Consider the following 27,009-nt stretch of genomic DNA (forward strand, 5'->3'; position numbering starts at 1 on the left):
TTTAAATGCATTTTAAGTAAAACACTATTACGTAATCACACGTCATGACGAAATTAGTAAAAGTTAAAAAAAAAATACGAAAAATGATTGAAAAGAAAGAAAAAACATAGTTTTCGATCCACCATTTTCTAATTTGAAATCGCGAAAGCTAACTGATAACAAGGGAGATAAGTCAGTTTGTCATACCAAATTGACTGTAATAAAAGAAACCAATAAAACTGCAGTATTCGATAATTTTTATTTTTACTTATAATCATTTTCTACTTGGTAATTTTTGGAAGTTTTACTAATTTCGACATGACACATAATTATGTGATAGCATTTTTACTAGTGTTGGAACGATTAATTGGAATCAGGAAAAAAATCAACATTTTGGGGTATCAGAATTGGAAAAAATTGTGCCTATTTTCTAATCTTTTTTTTTTTTTTGTTTCAAACTTAAATGTTTCACGTCTCGTATTAATAATGAAATGATAAATACGTATTGATTTTAAAATATCAGTAAAACTAAAATTTATAAGTCATTCCTGACTGTAATAAAAGAAACCGATGAAACTGCATTATTCGATCATTTTTTTTTTCTTGAAATTATTTTTCTACCTGATAAATTTTTGTCATTTTTGGAACTTTTACTAATTTCGACATGACACGTCAGTACATAATAGTGATTTTTTTTTTTTTTTACTTAAAATACATTTTTTAATAGCCACTTATAACGCACAGCCACCTCCAGTTCTAATCGATAATTTTCCGTAATTTTTGGCGTAAACATATTTCGCTGATAGATAACTATACACATTTTTTTTTTTTTTGCTGTTTTATGTTGAACTATCATATTTTACTCGAATCTCAATAAGAAACATCCCGGAATTGACCCCTCAGAGGAGTTGTACAAAAGCTTGTTAAAAAGAGATCCCACTGCCGATGCAATTCTCTACATGTCTAAGAGCCGAGTATTGTTGCCACATCAGAGCATTCTGCCTGTCCTGCCTTGACAGAATTCAAAACCGACTTCGTAATCTAGTAAGCAACCCCCTTTTCTCCTCTCTACAACTTTTTTCCCACAGAAGAAACGTTGCGAGCCTGCCTCTGCTCTATCGTTATTTTCATGGCAAGTGTTCGACTGAGCTCCAATCTACGATCCCTCTTTGCCAATCATTTCCAAAAGACACTCGCCTAGCCAAAATCATTATTAATAAATCCCCCACCTTCTATCGGTACCTAAATGTGGATTCCATTAAGAAAGCTTCTTTCCAAGCATTGTCTGTCTGTGGAACCCTGTTCCGCTGGTCTGCTTTCCAGCTGACTGCAATATTGTAGTCTTTATGTCCAACGTAAACAAGTCGTCCTCGTACATGATCTGATTATACCAAATTTCCACTAAATGACTACAATGCACATTAACCCTTATTCTCGAGTGGCCTCCGGGCCCTTGATATGTAGTAACCCCTTTGTAAAAGTATTAAAAAAAGAAAATACATTAGAAGCCATGCTTTACCTTTTCGTAATTCACCGGGGGGGGGGGGTCACGTGACCTAGTATTTGGGGCCAGCAATTTGGTACTTTGATATTACTAGAGTATACACTCAATTGCTTAATTGGATAAAGATTTAATAAGTATTGTAAAGCTGGTTTAAATGATTTTTCTGTTTAACAGTTTAAATGCTTCCAAATTCCTTTTATATTTCGAAGGTTCACAAAGTAAATCATTTCTTTTTTTCAACTATGAACAAAATATTTAAATGACTAACTTGTTTGCGAATAAACCGAAATGAATTCTAGTGGATTTCACTTCATAATCAATTTTTTTTGTAATGTTTAAAGATGGCGGTCAGAACAGAATGCAAGAAAAATTTCGTGCAGATTGCATGAATTTATATTATCCCTAGCAGGGGCATCCGGCGTTATCCGGTCGTAAAATGCTCTTAAATATGGTATTTTAATTTATGTAATTATGTTATCAAACAGTAAAACTTTACCAAAGAAAAACTTATCAGGATAAAAGCTCAACACTGTTAAAGGAGCAAACAATGTCGGCCTTTTGGCTGAAAACAAAGTGTAGTATCTGTTCTGATACTACACTTCACATTTTCTGTCCTCAGTGGAGGAGAAATCCTTCATGGCTAAGACAGTTTTTATTTTTGTTCCTATCCAGAAAGCCCTTTTATGGGGGGGGGGGGAGCTGGATTTCCCCATAATAAAAACCGACCTTGTGTCTTACTCTGCCCTCGTGGGGAGGCCAGTAAATAGGAACAATAAAATTTTACGCTACAGCATTTTTATTTCAATAACACCCACTCCACTGGTAGTTACCATAGAGAAGTGGGCAAAAACCAATTCGTGCGGGGGGGGGGTCAATAACCCCCTATAATAAAATCTGACCCACATAATTTTAGTCAAGAAGATCCCCCCCCCCATCCTCAAAAAAAAAATTAAATTAAATATACGCTCAAAGAAACGACAAAAGTTACGTCGTAATTAACACGGACGTGTAGATTTGTAGTAAGTAGTCGTCTCTTCGCCATTAAAACGCCAAATCAAACGAAAGGAAAGAACCTTCAAGCGACTCTCCGACTTCCTGCTGCTGCTGATGATGATGATGATGATGACGCAAAAACCTAGCAGAAGAAAAGGTGGGCGTGGGGCCGTGGGGGTGACTTTCTATATTTCAAATCGATGTTCTAAAAGGCTAGCCCTTCTTCATCTAAATCTTCACTTCCTTCTTTCCTTACCCTTCCCCGACCTCCAGCCCCTTTCCTCTTTCTTTTCCTCTTTTCTTTTTTCCTCTTTCAATGGCCTTGTTCTCATTGGCAGGTCACATGTGAGGTTTACGTTAGGTCATGTAAACGAACTCTTTTGTTTGTACGATGGGGAAGTCCTGACCTAATTTCTTTCTCCCTCTCCCTCTCTCTCTCTCTCTCTCTCTCTCTGCACCTGGATATCGGAGGACTGGATATTTCTAGCCATGTCTGAGGTGGAAGAAGGGGGCAGGGGTATGTTTATTTATAAGAGAAGTCAGACTGTAATATGGGAATTATTATTTTTCCATTGTCAATGACCTCATTCAAACCTATACCTTCGGTTTTTAAAAAGCGACACGTTTTGTAACCTCGATCTTTACTCTACGTTCGTTTGTTTCGTCTGTATCAAATTAACTAGACTCTCCACAAGGGCAGAGTTAGACACGAGGTCAATTTTCACCGTGGAGGAAATCTAACTCTCCAAAAGATGAAGGACAAAAATTAAAATTGTCTCGGTTTAGAAGGATTTCTGGCAATATGGACTTTCGTAGGTCGAATAGCCAAGATGGCCAATAATCGATGCTAACGTCACGTGGAAACTTCAAATTGTGAAATGCGAATATAGGAACGAAATGCATTTTACTCATTTTTGACGTAATAAAATAAACGAAAAATAAATAAATAAATAAAAACGACTTTTTTTGCGTCTTCTCTTTTTCAGACAAATTTTTTTTTTTTTTTACCAACGAGAATTTGAATAAAACAAAGAAAGATACTTGTACAGTTTAATCAAGAAATTAAAAAAAAATGAAAATATTAAAAAAAAAAAAAAAAAGGGTATATTGTACGTATTCGTTTTGAACTGAAGTTATCCGAAAAAAAAAAAATCACTTAATTCGATCGAGTAGGTATTTTTTAAAAAAATTTTTAATTTTTTTTTTTACAGCGGAAAAACATGTTTTTATGACGGCGCGCTGAAGGTAGCCATGCTTTGGATTTTTAGAACACGCCACAGGGTGATAACCCAGTCTAAAGTGCCGACACCCCCCTCATTTGAAATCATAGCTTTTCTTCTTAAAAATCGAAGCATGGCTACCTTTTGATCGGTATTATAACAAATTGTTTTTCCGCTGTCAAAAAAACAACAAAAAAAAAACTACTTGATCAAATTAAGTGAATTTTTTTTTCGGAGAACTTCATTCCATAACGGATACGTATAATATAACCTTTATTTTTCGATATTTTCATTTATTTTAATGTCTTGATTAAATTGTAATGTTTTGTCAATAAGAATTGCATGAGAAAATATGTAATTACGAATGTATAGAGAGCCTTTTTTTTTTTTTTTTAGGGGTGGCGAACTTTAAATTAAAAACTATTTTCTTTAATTGCAGATTTGGCAACTATCGGTTATTCTGAGTTCAGCTTAGTTTGGTAATTCATCGTGAAGAGATTGACACTCGAGCAGCGTAGCAGCAAATCGTGCAAATTTTATGAACGAATAATTTCACGAAATTCTAAACTAAACCATTGTTTCGTCTCTGGATGTAGATTGTTCTCGTTCTGTCATCCATGACAAGGTGTTACTGAATTATTACCTTATTCTTTGGTATTATCGTCTGTATAAGGATTGAACCATCACCCTCCAAAATAGTGTCATTTACAACTGGTTGTTATCTAATGATTTAAGCGTTGTTCTACATGGTTACGTGTTTTGAAATATAAATATTGGAGGTTTGTATTGTTTTGATTGTTTGGACAATTATTATCATCTTGGGTGTTATTGACACAACGTTTCAGTCGTTGAAACCTACGACCTTCGTCGGGTGTAACTGATAAAAAAAATTGAACTGTGGGTTTGAGGGTGTGTCTGCAAATTATACAAAAAGGTCGATTTCCAGAGGTCATTAGGGTATTTTTAAGACATTCTTAGGATTCAATTTTTAACTGAATCCTTATGCTACTTGTCACTATTAGTGAAAAGCTGTTTTATGAAACCGTGGATACACATCCCACGCGTGTTTTACGTTTTTTTTTTTTTCTTTTTAGAAAACAGTGCAAAAAAAAAGGCGACTCTAAGAAAAAAACTTGTTTGGAGGATGGGAGGGTTATCTCCCTTGAGCGTATTTTTGTTATTTTCTCTTATTTTTCCTATATAAATTTGTAATTAATGGAATCAAAATATGGTTAATTCAATACTTGGCCGGCCTAGAATGTTGTTGTTATCCACCAATATGTGTTGCTTCCTTGAGTTCTCTAATCCTCTATTTTTCTTCTATGTCTCGTATTTTAACATCATCCACATTGGGGAATGGGTCTCATTTCCTCTCCATATATGGTCTGCTAGGGCTGCATATTTTAAAACTTTTTTCAAATAGGCCTTTCGAGTATGGTGTGCAGATTATGATAGGTTTTGGGGCGGTGTCCTTTGGTGTTTGATCTGAATTTTCTGGAGCTGATATCATGCTCTCTGGCTAGGTATTTTGTTGGAGGGTTGTTCTTAGATTGGCTATCTCTTCTTAATAGGTAGTATTGTTATTATATATTGTCCTCGCTCTATGTTGTAGATATTGGATTATACCTTTCTTTACAGCACATGGATGGTGTTAGTTAAAATTAAGATATTGTCCTGTAAAGGTTGGCTTTCGGTATACGAACGCCAAAAAACTGATCTGTGCGGGTTATCAATACATCCAGAAAAGATACTTTGTTGTCGTGTTTTTTTTGTTTTGTTTTTTTTTTTCATGGTGAACCGAATGGATGGGTGGATTGAGTTCACATGTTCCAGCATTACATCATCCTGATGGGGCCAGAGTATGAAAGTGTCATTCACATATTGTAACCACATTGTTAGTTTTTGTGTGGCTGATATTATTGCCAGTTCCTCGAATGGCTCCATATATATGTTGGCTAGCACTGGCGATAATGGCGATCCCATAGCCATGCCTTCTTCCTGTCGGTAGATATCGGCTCCTATCGTGAAATGTGTGGTGTTTACGCAAAAGGAAAGCATCTTCGTTAAGTTCTTAATTGGGATCGATATGCGTTCCTTTAGTGTGGTATCTGAGGTCAGTTTTTCCCCGTACCACAGTTAAATTTTTATCAGTGGGGGCTTTGTGCGAGTAAAATCCCCAGCTGAAAAACTCATGACAAAACACTGCGTTTATGAGATTTCATGTAAATGTGAGAAACATGTAAATGTGAGTTTACTACGAAGGTCGTAGGTTTCCACGACCGAAACATTTCGCAAATAACACCTAAAATGAGAATAATTGTCTGAACAATCAAAACAATACAAAAATTCATATCTCATCTGAAAAATTCAGAACTGCATAAATTGTAGTAACAATTGTTTATTACCACGATCATCACCGTATCTTTCGTCCGACTCGAATGTCAGCTTTTTATTCGAATAGTTTCTTTACTATTTCATAATATTTTATAAACTCCTTTTTCTTTTCTATGTATTAATTGTCACCGACTTGATATGCCTCCATTTTTTATTTTTTAAACACTAATAAAATTTTGTAACACAAAAAAATATACATATATAAGATTGTTGAATTTGTTATTTATTTATTTTTTTTTTTTTTAGCGATTTCGTACTAATTTCATTTCTTTTTTTTTTTTTCGCTCCCTGAGCGTTTTTTATAAGAAAGGAATTATTTGCCCTTTGTTTACATTTTTTTTTTCGCCCAAATTTTATGACGTATTTACTTTTTTATTTTTTTTTAATATTATTTATTAATTATTAATTAATAAATGCTACGTGCATAAAAGTAAGTCATCTATATGATTGTCAATTAAGTCTATATATATATATATATATATATAATACTTTTTTACTTGTTTTACATAAGCATTAGTATGTCGCCACACATTCATGAGCATGTTTCGGTCAGTCACTAGTAATTAGAGACCTTGGCTTAATAGTTTGCTAGATACTGCAAAGTTCAAATCTTTTCAACTTTGACTCCTTGATAGGTCTAATTTTCGACCAAAAACTGATTAAAAAGCTTGTCCTATGTCTGAATACACTTTATGTAAATTTTCAAATGTATAGACCAAGAGTTGACTGAGTAATTTGATAGAGACCGCAAAGGTCAATTTTTAAAATAATTTGACACCGATTTTGACCCCTTAACATCTGTTTTGGGCTCAAATTGAGTTAAAAAGTTTGATCCATGTTCAAGTAATCTACATTTAAAATTTCAAGTATCTAGACCCAAGTTTGGCGGAGGAGTTTGGTAGAGTTTTCAAAGGTCAAATCGTTGAACTTTGATCCCTTGACAGCCAAATTTCTGGCTGGAAACCGATTAAAAAGATTTTCTCAAATCTCAATAATTCTGATGTCAAATCTCGAGTCTGTAGACTGGAAGTTGACAATAGTTTGGTAGGGAAATGTAGACATAATTTCATTTTTATAGATATAGTAGCATGGGAGCCTGGCGTTGCCCGGGTGTTTAGAAGTGTATTTTGAGAAAAAAAAAAAGCAAGCGGTCAAATTTTAAACTTTGACCCCTATTATGACCCCTTAGCATTCATTGTTTTGGACTCAAATCAAGCTATTAAGTTAGATCCATGTCAAGGAACCTAGATCTAAAATTTCAAGTGTTTGGACCCAAAATTGGCAGAGGAGTTTGGCAGAGTTCTCAAAAGTAAAATTGTTGAACTTTGACTCCTTAACAGACAAATTTCTGGCCGAAAACCGATTACAAAGATTTTCCCAACTCTCAGTACCCTGTATATCAAATTTCGAGCCTGTAGACTTAAAATTGACAGAATTATTGTGTAGGGAAATGTACACAGGCACACAGACACGTTCACTTTTATGGATATACTCGCATGGGTGCCCGACGTTGCCCGGGTGTTTGGAAGTGTATGCTGAGCAAAAAAATAAAAAAATAAAAAACCGTAATTTTCTTTTTTAACTTTGACCCCTATTATGACCCTTAACATTTATTGTTTTGGACTCAAATCAAGTTATTAAGTTAGATCCATGTCCAAGGAACCTAGATCTAAAATTTCAAGTGTTTAGACCCAAAATTGTCGGAGGAGTTTGGTAGCGTTCTCAAAGGTCAAATCGTTAAACTTTGACCACTTAACAGCCAAATTTCTGACCGATAACATCGATATTCCCAAATCTCAGTATCCTGTATATAAATTTCGAGACTGTAGACTAAAAATTGACAGATTGATAGATGTACTAGCATTTCAGCCCGGCGTTGCCCGGGTATTTGGATGTGTATGTTGAGCAAAAAAAAAAGTCCTAGTAGGAAGGCAGGCTCGAACCTGTACCGCAAAGGAGGAAAAGAATGAGGTAAAAACCAACGTTTATGCTGTTACGACCACCGCCAAACCGGAAACAACATTTTTTAAAATTAAGGCTAGACAATCTAAAGGAGAGGATTACTTTAAAAAATATCGGCGAAAAAAATGACCCCCCCCCTGTAGAAAAGTGCCCAGTTGAAGGGGAAGATATTAATGTTTTTAGCCAATTTTTCGATATTTGTCGTATGAAAGGTCGAACTTTAAAACGATACTGATCTTGGTAAAATCCGTCGCCTCTGTTGAAAGTTTAAGGCAGACATGCAAACAGACATACATACATACATTTATATATTGGTAACTAAAAATTTTCGATCCAAACTGATAAAAAAAACCTTGCCCTATCTCTGAATACTCTTTATGTAAAATTTCAAATATTTAGACCAAAAATTGTCTGAGTAATTTGGAAGAGACCGCAGAGGTCAATTTTTTAAAAAAACTTTGACCCCTATTATGACCCCTTAAAATTTATTATTTTGGGCTCAAATCAAGTTATTAAGTTAGATCCATGTCCAAGGAATCTAGATAAAAAATTTCAAGTGCGTAGACCCAAAATTGTCGGAGGAGTTTGGTCGAGTTCTCAAAGGACAAATCATTGAACTTTGACCCCTTAATCGCCAAATTTCTGGCCAAAAACCGATCACATCGATATATAGATAAATAGATAGATAGATTGGATGCAATATATAGTAAGGATTTAAAAAGTATAAAAAAAAGACTCATACGCCACCACCGAGAATCGAAATCAAAACGTTCAGCTCACGATTTATTTTGCCTCTGCCGTGAATGACTGTGCTATGAAAACATGTGTACTGCAAGGCTAAAACGTAAAACATGAACCAATAGCTACTACGGTATGCATTCGTAATGCCGATGTTCGACCTTCACCGGGCAAATTTCATTTTTTTTAATTTTCACACTTTTGCACCGATTTTTCCGGGCTAAAACCTAAATATAAAGTTTCGCATGGATTCAAATACCTTATATATGAAGTTTCCTGTCCGTAGACCAAAAACTCTAGGAGGAGTTTGGTAGGCAAAATTTGTTAAACAAAAATATATACGTATACATAAATATATATGGAAACAATTTTGTGTTTACTATAAACATTTTAGGCAAATATTATGCAAGTATAAATCACGTAGAATATCTGTATGAATATAATTACACGTAATAGTTAACTAAAGATGATCTCAAGTCCTTCGTTGGAAAAATCTGATATCGACCCTGCAAGTTCAGACTAATGCTTTTAAATTGAACTGTACATCTCTCTTATAGGTTCTTTCTATCCATCAGTCAAGCGCAACTATTATATAGCATTTTAATTGTTGATTTTCTTTTCAGAAATACTGTTCAAATGTAATTAAGCATAGTGTGTTTATTTACAAATTGGGATCAGAACAAGAAAAAGGACCCCAATCGACTGAGAAAAACAAAAGGACAGATTTCAACCGGTTTGAACACACACGCGACCTCTGTAAACAATTATAAAATAAGACTTGTTCGGATATTCACGACCACGATGTATTTTTTTTTTTTAATGCAGAGTGCATATATATATATATATATATATATATATATATATATATATATATATATATATATATATATACACGCACGCACAAAATACTTTTTAAACCAAAGGGCGGGCCATTTTCTATGCATATTTACAAAACCTTTGGAGTTATAAGAACAACATTCAAAACTCGAAATATTTAATTCTAAGAAAAAAACAAAAACAATGGTATCTACTTAACCGTAATGTGGAACTTAGTAACATATCAAAAAATTGCGAAAATCGATAAGATAGAAAATTAATTACTAATGAAAAATTTTCAAGTAAACAGAATGAAGTCAAGGGAAGCAACTGCAGTCGTCTTGTTACAATTAATGGCGGATATCACTGAGTCACGAATTCTCGAAGTACACATTTCATGTAACAATGCTGTTATATTTAACTAATTGCGACATGGCAATTAGGGACATAACATTATTTTTAATTGAAATGGATATAAAGCATAAACATTTTTTCCTTTTTTTTTTTTTAATGAAAACTCAATTTTTTGACTGTCGGATTTCGTTATTATAATGAAAAAGAACCAAACTTAAAACTGTTTAAACAAAAAATAAGGTAATTTTGAATGTAGGGAACAAAATATATTTGAACAATACATTTAAATAAATGGTAATTTTGCAGAGTAGAGTGCTCTCCCTCTATGACGCTGGCACTTCAATCCTACTTACCGACCCCTGTGTCACATCTTTTCGCCTGGTACTACCAGATCAAGCTGTCTGAACATGTTGGCTTCCTGAGACGAAATGCGCCTAACATTGATGCCTTTTGTTTTCTATCTCTTTTTGCAAAACTTCACCATGTTCCACAAAAGCAAAAACAAAACCAACAACCCACCTTTCCCCTCTTTTCCTTCTTCCCAGTCCCCTTTTCTATTTCTATCTCCCCAACTCCCTGACCGGCTTCCTAACTTAAAATGTACCAAACATTAATACTGTAATCTTTTTCCCTTTCCCATTGCAAAACTCATTCATGTTCTGCAGAGCAGGGAACAAAAACGATAAAATCCACTATAAAACAACCAAACCAAACACTAAAAAGTCGCGATTAAAGATGCAAAGAGCTTAAAGAATAAAAACCTAAAAATTAACTGGATTCAGCATTAAATAACCCGAAAAGGATTGATATGCCGTAAAACAAAACAAAACCAAACATCTTTCGCTATGGGAGAGAAAAAATACCTTCTAGTGTAGTGATGTAGCAATATGAATTCCCAACAACTTTTTTTTCTTCTTTATATTACGTCCACATTATATACGGTATAATCACGTGTATACGGTATAATCACGTTAACATATCGGTTCTCGTTTAAGCAACGTCGAGCCAAGTAAATAACAGATGGGTGGCCACTTGTGAGGAGGACGCCGACAACTCCCTGCGTGAACTGCAAAAACCTAACGTCATCATTTACTGTGACGAGCGGGTTAAGATCAAAGTGTACCGATAAATTTAAAAACTTTTATTTTCGAATGAAATCGAACTTTATTTTTTCATACATGCATATACACAAAAAAAAAAACAAAAAAAAATACACACACAACACACAGAAAAGTTCTTTACAAATTGTAAATATGTTATTTTTACACTGAACGCTGGGGTTCTTAGTTAGATTAGGATCCACAGAGTGAATGAGGTATTTTGGTAAATGTTGCCAGTCAAGAGTAAGACTCCAAAGTCTGCATTATCAACAATCTTAGATAGTCACAAAGACCCTGTACCCTCCCCCTCCCAATTTCTTATAAGGCCTTGTGCCTAATTTTGTTTTTTGTAACTGTTGTATGTTTTTTTGTAAAATTTACTTTTTATGGAAATATGTACGTACTTTTACGGAAAATAAAATATATAAATAAGATCAAAGTGTAGTATCTGTTCTTCAGATGCTGCACTTCAATTTCTTGTTCCCAGTTAGTGGAGGAGAAATCCTTCACGACTGAGACAATTTTTATTTTTGGTCCTTTTCTTCAGGTTAAAAAACGACCCTGGTGTCTAACTCTGTCCCGTGGGGAGGCATTGTAAATAGGTCTCTGACGAAAATATAAAGCGACTAGGGACCGCTTGTGAATCTAATATTCCCATGAGACTTCCTTCTTTCGAGAAAGTCCTTTTAACCTGCCCAGAGTAAGTTCCATTGACTGGCTGGACCACATAAGGAACTGTCATGTTTTATTACTTAGTGTATCTTTCCCGCTGTTATACTGACCTAGTTACACTTATATATATATATGTATGTGTGTGTGTGTGTGTGTTTAAATTTTGCTAAAATAAAAAACAAGAAAAGCATGTATGTTCCCCGTGAATGCACATTGAACGAGGCATAAAACAATGACTAAGTTAGATATTGCCCCTCCCCCCATTTAGTCCCAAAAGTCTCCAGGGGACGTCAAATCCTGGTGAAAATGAACAAACGGTGCAGTTTTAGGCCTTAACATATGTAAACTTGAGTTCTGCATCATGCAAAAAAAAAAAAAAAGAAATGAACAAGTTTGCCCGCTCCCCCCAATTTAGCCTCAAAAGTCCCCAAGACCTTAACATATTTAAATTTGAGTTCAGCACCATGCAAAACTGCTAAATAAACATACACAGAAATTTTTGGATAACTATGGTACAGTAGTCCAAAAAATGGAGTGTTTTTATTTGCCCTAAAAGAGCCCCTGGGGCACATCAAAGGGTTATCGTGAAGTATAGACAAACAAAATTATATAGAAATCAGTTAGTTGCAACTTTTTAGAAAGTTTTATAAAAATCCAAAGCATCAATTTTTTAATAAGCACAAAAGTGTCAATTTTAGCCATTTTAACCCGAAAGGCACCCCCAGGGGGCAACTGGAGTTTTTTTTCCGGAAAATATGAGATTCTGCTTCCAATTATCTATTTCCTTTCTTTGGCAAGTTAATTTATGGCCAATAGAAATTTCCGACTGGGCTGTTCAGGCATTTTGTGGGCTATCTCTTGCGTGCTTATCTACCAATCTTCCCCTTCCAGTCTTGTGCCGCATCTTCCCATGCTGGGAGGGAGAAAGGGTAAATACCTCTTGTATTATTGAATTAAGTAAATATAAGATGTTTTCAGTTTAATAAAATTCGGAAAAAACAGGAAAAATATTCATATTTACTCATTTATGTATCCATAAGCGTTTATTTTTATTTTTATTTATTTATTTATCTTTTTATTTTTATGTAACTAAAATTTATTGATTACATTTGTTTTGTTTTGTTTTTGTTTTACATAGGCGTCACCACTTATCAAGGCCGATAGGCCACTCAAGGATAAGGGTTAAAGAGTGTAGAGTAGTCAAAAGGACAATATAGTAATCGATAGTAATGTAAGTTCGGTAAATTTGTTAACTTAAGTGGAACGGCTCATCAGAAACTTGTTCACGTTGGACTTGAAGACAACCATATTATAGACAGCTGGAAAGCAGGAAAACGGAAGACAATTCCACAGGCGTGCAGTTCTAAGAAAGAAGCTTTGATCATGGAATCTATGTTTAGGTTTAGGTAGAGATAAAGAGTGGGGAAAATTATTGATAATGTTTTCAGCTAGTTTAGTGTTTCTTGTGAAAGTTTGGCGAGGGGGGGGGGCCATAGATTGAAGCTCAGTTGAACACTTTCCATGAAAATAATGATAAAGCAGAGACAAACTCGCAACATCTCTTCTGTGAGACAGAGGTTGCAGCGAAGAGAAAAGGATATCTCCCACCAGGTCACGAAGTCTATTTTGAACCATATCAAGGCAGGACAAGTCTTTTCTAGCAGCTCCTGCCCATATGTGGCAACAGTATTCCATCCTTGGACGTATCTGGCCCTTATATAGATAGAGAATTGCATCAGCAGTGAGATATCTACTGGATCGATAGAAGGATCCGACCATTTTTCCAGCGGCCTTGGCAACAGATTTGATGTACGTATTCCATTTAAGATCAGGCAGGAGTAAAGGTCAAGCCCAGAAGCCTGTCAAAACTTGAGGCCTCCCCAAGACGAGAGCCATTCATTTTAATTGATGCCAGATGGGGATCAGAACGTTGATGATGTAAAGATAGAAGCTTGGTTTTAGATGCATTAAAAGTAACCAGCCACTCCTTTCCCCATTGTACAACGTGATCAATATCAGAGGAGAGAGAATCGGAGACAACTTGGTCGTTTACTGTCTTAGATGTGCTACCATAGATGGTAGTGTCGTCAGCAAAAATGTCTACGAATGGTGTAAGGATGTGATTTGGAAGATCATTAATGTAGATCAGGAAAAGAGTTCGGCCCAGGATGGTCCCCTGAGGGACTCCAACATTTATACTGTGAGCTTCTGATTTTTGCCCATCAACTACTACTCTTATGAACCTATCAGAAAGAAATGATTTAATAATTGAGAAGACATTTCCAGCTATACCATGGAGATCTTGTGAAGTAAACCTTTATGCCATACCCTATCAAAGGCCTTTGATATGTCAAGAGCAATTGCCCTAGAAAGGTTGCCTCTGTCGAGAGATTCGCTAATCCTATGAGATATAACTGTAAGCACATCTACTGTAGATCTAGCAGAACGGAAACCATATTGTGTGTCACTAAGAAGGTTATTTTTGCTGAGATAGTTGATTACTTCTCTATTTAACACAGATTCCAGCAACTTACTCATGACGCACAGAAGACTTATTGGCCTGTACTGAGAGGGGGATGAACGATCACCTGAATTCTTAAATACAGGGCATACTGATGAGATTTTCCAGGATGATGGGAAGCAATGTTCCTTAAGACAACGTTTAAACAGTTTTGTAAGTATGGGTGCTAGTTCTGGTTGAAGTTTTTTTAGTACTATAATTGGAATACCTTCAGAATATATGCTCCAGAAAAATCCCATCTGATCCATGTTTACCGATTTTAAAATATTCTGTTATTCTGGAAAAGGTACACATTCGTTTGCTAATTTTTAAACTGGTAAACCTCAATCAGGAGGGACTTTTCTAAGGCATTCATTATTTGCTTTTTTTTTTAAATATCTTTCTTAAAGTTAGCGTTCATTTACCAGTAAAGAATTGAGGCGAGATTGGTGTTAAGTTGCCATTAGTAGGTAAGACTAATTATTTCGTTAAATTACAAAAAAAAAAAAAAAAAGCATTTTACAAACATCGACAGCTTTTCCAAGTTTCACACTTTTTTTTTTTTTTTTTTTTTTTACTTCCGGTTTCTGCGCTGACCGTTCTGCTTCACAATGAATGAGAGAGAAAGGGAGTGAGAGAGAGAGAGAGAGATAAAGGGAGTGTGAGAGAGAGAGAGAAAGGGAGAGAGAGAGAGAAAGGGAGAGAGAGAGAGAGAGAGAGAGAGAGAAAGGGAGTGAGAGAGAGAGAAAGGGAGTGAGAGAGAGAGATAAAGGGAGTGAGAGAGAGATAAAGGGAGTGAGAGAGAGAAAGGGAGTGAGAGAGAGAAAGGGAGTGAGAGAGAGAAAGGGAGTGAGAGAGAAAGGGAGTGAGAGAGAGAGAAAGGGAGTGAGAGAGAAAGAGAGTGAGAGAGAGAAAGGGAGTGAGAGAGAGAGAGAAAGGGAGTGAGAGAGAGAGAAAGGGAGAGAGAAAGGGAGTGAGAGAGATGTGCAAACAAAAATAATGTGTGATAAATCTATTTTTATTCAAAAAAATGAATATATGCAAAAAAAAAAAAAAATGGAGATAAAAAAAAAAATCAAAATGGCTGTACCAAGTAATTTTCACAGATTAAACGGAAATGCTTTTGTGAAAATTGCGAACATTTCGATCATTACAATAGAAGTTATTGTTTGATTTTATCGCCACACAAAAATATGAGTTTTCGTAAAAAAGATGTTACAGATTGAAAAAGGAGGAAATTTATTTTAAATTATCTTTTAGCAATGAAATTTAAGAATGATTTTTTTCCCTTTTTCAGCGAGAAAACAAATTATAAAAATATTAGTTAGAAATGACAAAAGTTGTTTACGAAACATGTGATTGCTTTTTTTTATTTTAAAGAAAAATAAATGGATAATCGGAAATAAAAAATGTGATTTTTATTTTAATTTCAAGCATGGTAATAACGCAATTCTTACCGGAAGTATAAGTGACCGTAGGATTAAGCAAATTTTAGATGTGGGGTTATTTTTGTAGGCACTAGTTACGAAGTAATTTTGACATCTGCAGCAGTGGCAAATTTCGAATAATTCAGAAAGAAAACGTAACATTGATGTAAATAAAGTTTTAAAAAATCTGATAGCAATTGTAGATGTCATTTTCAATTTTTTATTTTGATCGCCTCAGGTGCAGTCTTAGTAGTAGAATTTTAACAACCTAAGCGATTTCATTCGATAATTATAATTGCTAATTATCCAAGTTTGTATTACTCAAAGAATTGTCAGATCGGATAAAAATATATAATCAATAAAAGCGATTGAAATTTCTTGGTTATCTAAAGAACACACTAAAAAAAAACTTCCGTATTTCACAGAATCAAGTATCGTTTTGTGTGATGAATTGCTCTTGAAGTTCAGCTTGTAAAATCTAACCAAATTCATTTCAGGCTACGAAGTAGGTGCGAGCTGGTTGTCTGACTTGCTATTTTCTCGCTTCCTCTCACAATTTAAAATGATTTTGTCCAGGGGTTAGAAAAAAGCACGTGCTTTATTTGCTAATCTTTTGTGGCAATATGAATGTACAAATATATATATATATATATATATATATATATATATATATATATATAGTGGAAATGGTAATTAATAAAAACTGAAGAAAGTGCTCAATAATGTTGTAGAGCAAATATGCGTTTTATTTTTTATTACCGTATCTTTCTGTTAAGTTACATTATTGTTTCAGCTACTCGGCCGTTTTTTTTTTTTGGCCGTCTGTAGCTTCCTCAGTCTTTCATCCCAAAATAGCGAACATTTCTGTAAAAGTCTGAGGAAGCTACAGACGGCCAAAAAAAAAACGGCCGAGTAGCTGAAACAATAATGTAACTTAACATAAAGATACGGTAATAAAAATAAAACGTATATATATATATATATATATATATATATATATATATATCTCATGGTAATAACGCAACACATGTTTTTTCACACGAGACGCTTCACTAGTTCAACAAATTTAAATATAGTTTTAACTGAAGCATATAAAAGCATCCAAATTTTCAACGAACAACAATCAAAATTGCCTGAAGACGACTGTTGAAACTCAGTCGAAAGTACTTGCAAAAAAAAAAAAAAAAATGGCCAAGATGACTATGGAACTTTCTTACACAAATTCAACCGAGAAACGAAAAAGACAATTAGAAAAATTGAAAAACTACAAAGAAAGCTTATTAAGCAAGAACACTCCGTGCTATTTAACAATACTTATCTGAATGGAAACACGATGCTGCCTAAATACACAAATATATATATATATAATATATATATATATATATATATATATATATATATATATATATATATATATATATATATATATATATATATGACTTGTTTGTAATATACTGCATTTTACTGGTTACGTATAATTCAGTAAATTTCATATCCCAATGAATTTTTAAGCCAAAAGGAGATGACTTATAATGTAAGCTATAAAATTATCATATTTCATAATTGAGCATTCATATACTGTATTATATTGTATATTTTGTTAATACAAAAATTTTCGTTATATATATATAACGAAAAATTTATAATGAAGCAAGGGCTACAAAACATGCAACCGCACCTCTCCCAAATCGGTATCGCCTGGGTCTCGTGGCAAGAAGAAGTGTACCAATGCCGGGATAAGTGGGGGAATACTTGTGTTATTTCGAGGGTTGGGGAGTAACCTTCTGAACTAGTTGCTTGGTCAAAGTTGAGAGTTCAGTCTACCGTATTATTTAACTGTAAACTGAAGGCAAGACATACGCATTCTTAACGTTCCCATTGGGTATTTCTGAAAGTGTTGTAGTAATCCCGACACAACTCGAATCCGGCGATAATTATATGAACGACGAAAAGGGATGATAAATGAATACAGACCAACAGATTATAGAGGAGGAAAAGGAGTAGGAGAAGAAAACTAAAAGAGGATGAAAAATTGATGAGGACAAAGAGAAGGAAGGAAAAGGAGAAGACATCTAAAAGGAGGAGGAGGATGAGGAGGAAGAAAAGAAAAGAGAAAACTACAACGAAAAAGGAGGAGGAGGAAAGGGAAAGAAATAAATTTATAACTTAAAATATTGCAGCATTAAGAATTGATTATATAATATTATAAATTGAATTTTAAAAAATCTTAACGCTGCAATATTTTAAGTTATAAATTTATTATATTTTTTACTAGAATATCTTTTCTTTTCCAGTTTTAATAACTAGTACTTTACTTTTCCATGTTTAAGCTTAACCATAATACTTTTCATGCTCGCATTTTTCTATTGTAATACATGATTTTTCCAGACGTCCAATAAATTCATTTGTTCTTTGTTTAATTTCAGTCTTATTTTCCCCCCATAAATAATCTTGTTTTCTTTTCCAGTTTTAATAACTAGTCCTTTACTTTTCCATGTTTAAGCTTAACCATATTACTTTTCATGCTCGCATTTTTCTATGTAATCCATGGTTTTCCAGGTTTTCCAGGTTTCCCATAAATTCACTTGTTCTTTGTTTAATTTAAGTCTTTTTTTTTGTCACCATAAACATATGTAAAAACAATGTACAGCACTCGTCTGCTTTGAATAAAATACCCCCAATTATCTCCCTTTCATGTTTTCATTCTGTCTGTTTCACGAGTTACTTCTTTTTTCTCTCGACAGTAGTCGCTGTTGCTATGGAAACGAGTCGTAGAAAACGTCGCTCGCTTATATTTTTTTACGATTTTGAACACCAGAAAATTAATCATAACTTTTGTATTACTGAACGAAAATTGCAAAAAAATGTTTTCACAATATAGCTGAGAATATGATCTATAAACTGCAATAATTGTTTGAAATTTGGTCGAAAAATGAGTGACCGGTGAAGCTTTAAAGCCGTTCTAAATGACTAAAACTGCCACGTCACCATATATTCAAACACTACCGTGTTTGAATGATACTGTACTATATTTTGTTACTCATTTTTTTAATGCTGTATCCCGTGGTTCTACTATACTCACGAATATCACGGAAGATGGAATGGTCGGAGTGGGAGAACACCAGGGAACATTAAAAACGAAAATTAAACAAAATTCTGGTTGAAACCCACTCAATAAATGCCAGCAATCGTGCGAAAATATAATATTTTACCAATATTTTGTGTAATTTATGGTTTTTTGGCGTTTGTTAAGATAGAGTTGACAGTTCGATTAAAAAAAAAAACAATAAAAAAAACGTCGTTTTAACTTTATAGAATATTGCTTATTAATTGCTATGTCGAAAATAGTAATATATCCAAAAATTACGAAAATCCATCGAGTAGAAAAACTATTGTGTTCTTAGGAAAAACATGTGAAGCAATCATGCATGATCCCGCGTGAGTGCACAGTGAACGAGGCATGAAAAAAAATTATTAATTTCAGCATTTACCCCCTCCCCCACCATTTAGCCCCCAAAGTCCCGAGGGGACGTAAAATCCTGGTGAAAATGAACAAACGGTTCAGTTTTAGGTTTTAACGTATGTAAATTTGAGTTCTGCAACATGCAAAAAAAAAAAAAAAAAAAAAAAGAAATGACTAAGTCCATCATTAGCCCCTCCCCCCACCATTTAGCCCCAAAAGTCCCCAAAGCATTAACATATTTAAATTTTGGTTCAGCACCATGCAAAACTGCTAAATAGGCCTTCACAGAAAAATTTGGACAAATATTGTAAAATAGTCCCGAAAATGTAGTGTTTTTATTTGCCCTTAAAGAGCCCCAAAAGTTATCGCGAAGTATAGACAAACAAAATTCTACAGTAATTCAGAAAATTTTATAAAATCCAAGACATCAATTTTTTTTTTTTTTTTTTTTTTTTTTTAATAAACACAAACTTGTCAATTTTAGCCATTTTAATTCGAAAGGCACCCCTGGCAGGGCAACCACACAATTATTCATGTAAGTAGAAATAACTTTTTTTTTCTTTTTTTTTTTTTTTTTTACATAGGAGTCATCACTTATCAAGGCCCAGAGGCCACTCGAGGATAAGGCTTAATGAGTGTACAGCAGTTAATGGGGCAGTATTGTAGTAATCATTTGTAGTGGAAATTTAGTAAATTGGATTCCTTAAGGGGAACAGCTCATTAAGAATTTGTTTATGTTGGACTTGAATATGACTAAATTGTAGTCAGCTGGAAAGCAGGCAAACGGAAGTGAGTTCCACAGGCATGCAGTTCTAAGAAAGAAGCTTTATTCACAGAATCTATGTTTAAGTTTAGGCACAGATAAAGAGTGGGGAAAATTATTGATAGTGGTTTCAATTAGAGGAGTGTTTTTCTTGCCTTTGGTAATATTTATTTGTCATCTGTTTTTTTTTTTCTTTTCTTTTACAACTTCTTCGTTTCGTTATACTGCAAAATGTCTTAAAAAAAGGTAAATGGCAGAAAATAAAGAAAAAAAAAATGGACAAAGAAAAAGAAAGAGGACAACGAAGACGGGGAAAACAAATAAGGACAAAACAAGAAAGGAAAAGGACGAAAGAAAATTTCAAACAAGGCTGTGAAATGCCACCCTAAAAAACAATCAGCCAGACAATGGATCCCGTGAGCCTGCGACCCTAGGATGGGAGTTAGGGAGGGGGTCAGCAATAGAAGTATCCCCGACCCCCCCTCTCTCGTCATTCGCCTCTACCCCCACCCTTACTTCATCTTTAAATATTTCTCCTTTCTCCCAATTTCCGTACCTTTCACAACCATTTTGTTTTTTCGCCCTTTCAGTTCTCCTCTTTCTCTGCCTGGAAGTCATTACTGCCCGAGGCCTCGGCATTGAACGGGGTCATTGGCGCGCGGGTAATCTATGCCGCAAAAAACACGCCTGAACGAATAAGAGTGCTCGCTGGGGCCGACAAAAACTAAATGAATGAATAAATAAAAAAAATTAGCCCAACCCCTTCGTCGAGTTCCCCATTATACATACTCCTAATTCGTATATGAGTTGCGTTTTCTCAGGACTGGGTTTCCAGGGAACCGCCCCCTCAAAACAAATATACAAATAAATGAAATTTGAAAAGAAAAAGAATAGAATATATATATAGAGATAGATAGATAGATAGATAAAAGATAGATAGATAGATAGAGAGAGATAGATATAGAGATAGATAGATAGATGGATGTAGAGAGATATAGAGATGGGTATATATATATATATATATATATATATATATATATATATATTCATTATTAATGTAAGCTCTACTATCGTCAGTGAATGTATTGAGCTTTTTCATTTGGGATTAATATATACCTATTTACTATGCCTCCCCACGGGACAGAGTTAGACACCAGGGTCGTTTAGCAATATTTATATTTGTCTTTTCAGTTTACTTTGGCCTTGAGTAGTAAACTCTTTCTTATATATATATATATATATATATATATATATATATATATATATATATATATATATATATGAGAGAGAGAGAGAGCTCTAAAAAGCAAATGGCTCTAATTGCTACACTCTTTCTCAGTTTGTTGTTCGTTTTCATCCTCACTTACCAAAACAAGCTCCATAGAAACGTTAACATTAAAATATTTAAACAAATTAAAATCGTTTTCACCCCCACCCCCTACAAAAAAAATTACGCATCAATGTGGACTCGAACTTAGCAACTCTTATTTGATCCTGTCATCAAAATCAGTTTTAGACAACATCTGCTGACCGCGCCTCGAACAAGAACCCGATAATGTCGCTTAATAATCCTTCCCGTTTGAGCTGGAAAAGACAAGTCTCACGGGAAAGTTCTCGTCGGTTTTACTTTATCTCGCTTTTATTTTTACGCATGATTGACAGTAAGGCGAACAGAAATGAACTGTTACTAATACACGCAGAAACAAAAGCAAGGTAAACTAACGCACACACATATACAATGCCACGCTGCCAAATACTCACATGCGCATATTATTCGCACTATGATTATTTTGACTCGTGACTTCTTACTCAACTTTCGTTACCTAAATACGTGTTGTCAATATGAACATTTTCAATATTGAAAATAGCGTTCACATTCTTATTTCTTGTATAAAAATGGTTTGTCATAAATTTTGATCTTCTCCATTTTCCTTTGTAAAATTTTTTAATGTTTTAGCACTTGCTAACTGGTGACCCGTCTAGTCTCTTATATTTCATTTATTTCCATATTATAGAGCCTATACTCTATTGATATTGTACCCAATATAAAAAGTGATTTTAAAAGAAACAAATGAAGCATGCATGGTCCCCCGTGAGTTCACATTGAGCGAGGCATAAAAATATGACTAAGTTCAGCATTTGCCCCCCCCCTCATTCAGCCCTAAAAGTCCTTCGGGGACGTCAAATTCTGGTGAAAATGAACGGTGCAGTTTTAGGCCTTAACATATGTAAATTTGAGTTCTACACAATGCAAAAAAAAAATAAATAAATAATAATAAAAAAAAGAAATGACTAAATCCATTATTTGCCCCCCCCACCATTTAGGCACAAAAGTCCCTAAGGCCTTAACATATTTAAATTTGAGTTCAGCACCATGCAAAACTGCTAAGTAGACATATACAGAAAAGTTTGGGAAAATATGAAATATAGACAAACAAAATTATACAGAAATCAGTTAGTTTCAACTTTTCAGAAAGTTTTATAAAAATCCAAGGCATGATTTTTTTAATAAGCACAAAAGCCATTCTTACCCGAAAGGCACCCGGGAGGGGGGGGGTAACCGGAGTTTTCTCAGAAAATCCGTTCTGTTACTTTTTTACTCATATCATGTTTATTGTTTGTGTAAAAATTTCCAAAAATTCCAAGTCCTAGTTATTGAGAAAAGTGTGGACGGGTGAACGGGTGAACAGACAAGGGTGAATTTACAGGTCCACCCTCCTTTTGTCGGGGAACCCAAAAATATGATTTTGGTGACATCAACTAGAATCGTTTATAACTAAAAATATGAATCGGGTGATACTGTGCAGGGGTCAGGTTCCTTTGTGATAACTGCTTTTATTGATATTTTATAAATATTTTTCGTTGTGTTTGATTTTATTTTGACTTTTTAATTTTCCAGATTGCGCATCGTTTTTAAAATGGCTAGTGCTTCTGTGACTAAGAAAAAAGAAAGGTGAATGAAGAAGGGCGAGTGTTTCAAGAAAAATGGGAACTACAGTATTTTTGTACAGAAGTGAAAGGAAATATACATTGTTTAATTTGCAATAACCACATTTCTACGCTGAAGGCGTAGAACCTACAAAGACATTATGAAACGAATCATTTGTCTTACAACAAATATGAAGGCTCCATGCGTGTTTCAATGCTCAAAGAATTGACGGTTAACTTGACACAGCAACAGGCCTCTTTTTTTTACAAAAAGTCAGAAAATAAATGTCGCTTCCGTTACTGCAACCAATCAGTCGATTGATAGCGATGCATGGCAAATCCTACACCGAAGGAATTTTGTGAAACAATGCCTTATAAAAACGGCCGAAGTTGTATGTCCGGAAAAGGCACACTTGTTCAAAAATATTTCCCTCGCTAGGAACACTGTTGCTGAACGGATTGATGAAATGTCACGTGATTTGAAGCAACACTTGAAAGCTGAATCATTAAGATTTGAACAGTTTTCAATTGCAATTGATGAGACTGTCGATATCACTGGGATAGCACGGTTTGCGATCTTCATCAAAGCCTGTGACAATAAATTCAACATTTATGAAGAACTGGTTGAACTAATCCCTATGCATGACACTACAACAAGCCAGGACATCTTTGAGAACGCTGAACGGGTTCTGCATGAATATGATTTAGATTTGAGCAAGCTTGTATGCTTATCTGACAGTGCAGCGAATATGGTTGGCAGACATAATGGTGTTCCTGCCAAGTTACAAGAAAAAATAAAGAATTTACATCCGGATTTGTCATTTCCACTGTATTATTCATCAACAAAATTTGTGTTCAAAGATTTTAAAATTGGACCATGTGCTTAGTTTAGTCATAAAGAGAGTGGACTATATCAGAGGTCGTTCTCTCAACCATCGTCAATTCAATTAGTTGTTAGAAGATATGGATAATCATTTCACCAATGTTCCATTCTACACAGATGTACGCTGGTTGTCATGTCACAAAGTGTTGAAAAGATTTTATTTGTTAAGATAAGAAATAATTACTTTTTTGGAGATGAAAGGTGGAAACGCTGATGAAATGAAGGATGAAAGCTGGCTCCAGGATCTGGCTTTTGCAGCACAATTAAACGATCTCAATTTGAAATTACAAGGTAAAAACAAGCTCATCACTCAGTTGTATGATGACGTCAAATGCTTCATTACAAAGTTGAGATTATGGAAGTCGCAAGTCTCAAATGGAAATTTAATTCATTTTCATACGTGCAAAGAGCTAAAAAATTGTACTAATACTAAGTCAGCACTAAGTTTTACCAAGTATAACAGTCACATGGAATCATTGTCAAAAGAGTTTCAAAAAAGATTTCGTGATTTCTCATATTTTGAGCAAGAGTTTGCATTATTCACAGCGCCGTTTACTTTTGATGTTGCTAAGGCAGACGAAAGCCTACAAATGGAACTGTTAGAAATGCAGTCAGATTCTTTACTCAGAGCAAAGTATTTTGAAGGGGGAACACCTGATTTCTTTTCATACCTTCTGAAAAGGTTTATAAATTTCAGAAAGTTTGTCACACGGATTGTAGCAATGTTTGGTTCCACTTATTTGTGCGAACAATTATATTCCTTCATGAAATTAATAAAGACTTCTCAGAGAACCAGGTTGATTGATAAACACTTATTTTCTCTTGTAAAGCTCGGAAATGCACAGAAACTTCAGCCAGACATACCAAAGGTTGTCAAGAACAAGAGGTGTCAAACCGTAGGACAAAACACGAAACATGTTTGAGTACTTGATAATAAATGTTCATTTTGAATTATAATTTATGTGCATTGCATTTGTTGCATTCAAATAAATGTTGGCTATGTATGTTGCTTTTTAAATTTTTGTTATATCGAAATAAAGAACAGGTTTATATGTCATGCTAATTTCTTTTGTTATATTCTTTTGTTAAACTACAAGTACTTTTAACTTGAATTCTTGAATATGACCAAACTATTGCATGCTTTTAAATTACCAGTAAATGAAACATATTCAGTAAGGATTTTTATTTAACGACTTTGATTAATATTGTAGGGGTGCGGCCCTCGTGCCAACACAAACTGATTCCTGTGGCCCCGAGGGGCACTGAGTTTTACATGCCTGGTTTAAAGAATTAAAAACGATGAATCTCTACTGTAATAAGTAAACAATAAAATTTTATTTTTTCGGAAAAACAAATTTATTATTCGGCAGATTTCATGTTTCAAAAAGACCTAAAACATTTAACATTGTATGCAAGTAAAATAATTCAACTCTTAGAAACCTACTACTTAACACATTATACAGATTTATGCGTTTATTTACAAGTTTAGGAATTATATTTCGATGAATTCAAAACATTTTTCAATAGAATTTTTTTTTTTTTGAAAACTGTTTCACGCCAAACAATACGGCATAATCACGTCGACACAGGTTCTCGTTAGATCACCGGAGTTAAGTTAAGCCTGGTCAGTACCAAATGGGTAACTATTTGGGAATATCAGGCGCTGTATGTATGAAGACGTTAACACCTCCCGCAAGAGCCGCAAAAAACTTAACACTGTTACCTCCCCTAACGGGGATATACATTCGATTGGGGACTTCCTTCTCTCATGAAACCGCCTCCTTTGGAGGAAGCCGGTTCAACGCGCCTAGAGTGAGTGCCGCTTCCGTACAGTACCCCAAACAAGGCATATTCTCACTTAAAACACGAAAGGTTACTATTTGGGATCTAGTCTAAGAAAAGTCTGTGGGAAGTTGAGCAGCGAGATATCTGTTCACATAACATTTAAACATCAGCAGGTTAGTCGATTCAAGGAAGCAGAAAACAGGGAGGGAATTCCAAAATCTAACAGTCTGAGGTAATAAACTATTAGAGTAGAATACAGTTGAAGGTGGGATTTTGCTGCTTCGGTGAATCGGGAGCATATACGTCAAGGGGGGGGGGGTAAATGCTATGAATTCAGAGCACATTCCATTAAAGCACTCGTAAAATATGCACAGGGATGCGATATTATGGTGATGGGACAGAGGTTGGAGCTTGGTAGATAGTGCGGGACCTATTCAATTGGACTCTTTTGGACTCTGTAACAGTGAAGGACTAGTTGTAGCTACACCAGCCCAGTTCTAATAACAATACTCCATGCATAGGCGAATTATGGCTTTGTAAATATATAGGATACTCTTTGGCGAGAGTAATTTTCTAGTATGGTAGAGAGAGTCTATCTTCTTTGCAGTAGCTTTGGCGATACTGTATTTGTTCTAATTCGTCTTGCCTGTGAATGTTAGGCCGAAGAGTTTGAACGGCGGGTTCTAAATGAAGCAAATAACTTCACCGTTTCAATTTTAATTATACTTGTTGTACAACGTTTCACTTCTATAGTAAAAAAAAAAAAAAAAATAGATATACCTTGGAACTTTGTAAAGTAAAAAATATTATCGAGTAAGACGGCTATTAAGCACAGATTGTTCCGTTGTTCCAAAACCGAGCTTTCATTTTTTTTTTTTTCACCATAAACGCTCCGACCCCACTTGGCGCCAACTGATATGAATGGTTCTCCTCTAAAGAGGCTCCCTGTTTTGGCAAACTTCTGGGTCTGACCTTTACTCCTGACTTGAAATGGAACGCATACATCAAATGTGTTGCCAAGGTCGCCGGGAAAAATGTTTGCGCCATTCTACCGCTCCAGAAGGTATCTAACTCCCGACACAATCTCCTACTTGTAGAAAAGCCAAATACGTCCTATAATGGAGTACTGTTGCCATATCTGGGCAGAAGCTGCTCGGAGCAGCCTATCTTGCCTTGACAAAGTTCAAAATTGGCTCCGAAACATAGGAGATGCCTTTTTTTCTTCTCTGCAAACTTTCCCACAGCACAACAATTCTGTTTTGTACTTGAAAAAAATCAATTGTAAAAGCGATATTCTCCTGAAGGTTGAAGGTTCAATTCTCAGTGTGGGCGACCGAAAAATACAATTGCCAATTACTTAGGACCTCTCTCTATCTAAGCATGGCTGACGGAACGAGAGCATATTACCTCCGTGAAGTTAATATAGGGTTTCGTTCTATATTCCGCCCAAATTCCCGAATTTGACAGAAACATTTCAGAGTTCGACAAGATACACCTGAAGAAGGTCAGAGGTTACATCGACCCAAAC

The 27,009-nt window shown here is 34.8% G+C and overlaps 3 protein-coding genes across 4 annotated transcripts in view; 2 read left to right on the forward strand and 1 right to left on the reverse strand.

Moving 5' to 3' along the window:
• Positions 1-27,009, reverse strand: part of LOC145263181 (uncharacterized) — a 255,347-nt gene that overhangs the window by 163,041 nt on the left and 65,297 nt on the right. The window lies entirely within an intron of this gene.
• Positions 23,281-23,700, forward strand: LOC145263291 (general transcription factor II-I repeat domain-containing protein 2A-like). The gene has a single exon (XM_080120372.1). It carries the CDS (start codon positions 23,281-23,283, stop codon positions 23,698-23,700), a length of 420 nt encoding a protein of 139 aa, XP_079976498.1.
• LOC145263292 (general transcription factor II-I repeat domain-containing protein 2-like) lies at positions 23,891-24,619 on the forward strand. Its single transcript, XM_080120373.1, has one exon. It carries the CDS (start codon positions 23,891-23,893, stop codon positions 24,617-24,619), a length of 729 nt encoding a protein of 242 aa, XP_079976499.1.

The sequence above is a fragment of the Euprymna scolopes genome, chromosome 38, assembly GCF_053919585.1.
Source record: "Euprymna scolopes isolate OS-2025 chromosome 38, ASM5391958v1, whole genome shotgun sequence".
Taxonomy (NCBI): Eukaryota; Metazoa; Mollusca; class Cephalopoda; order Sepiida; family Sepiolidae; genus Euprymna; species Euprymna scolopes.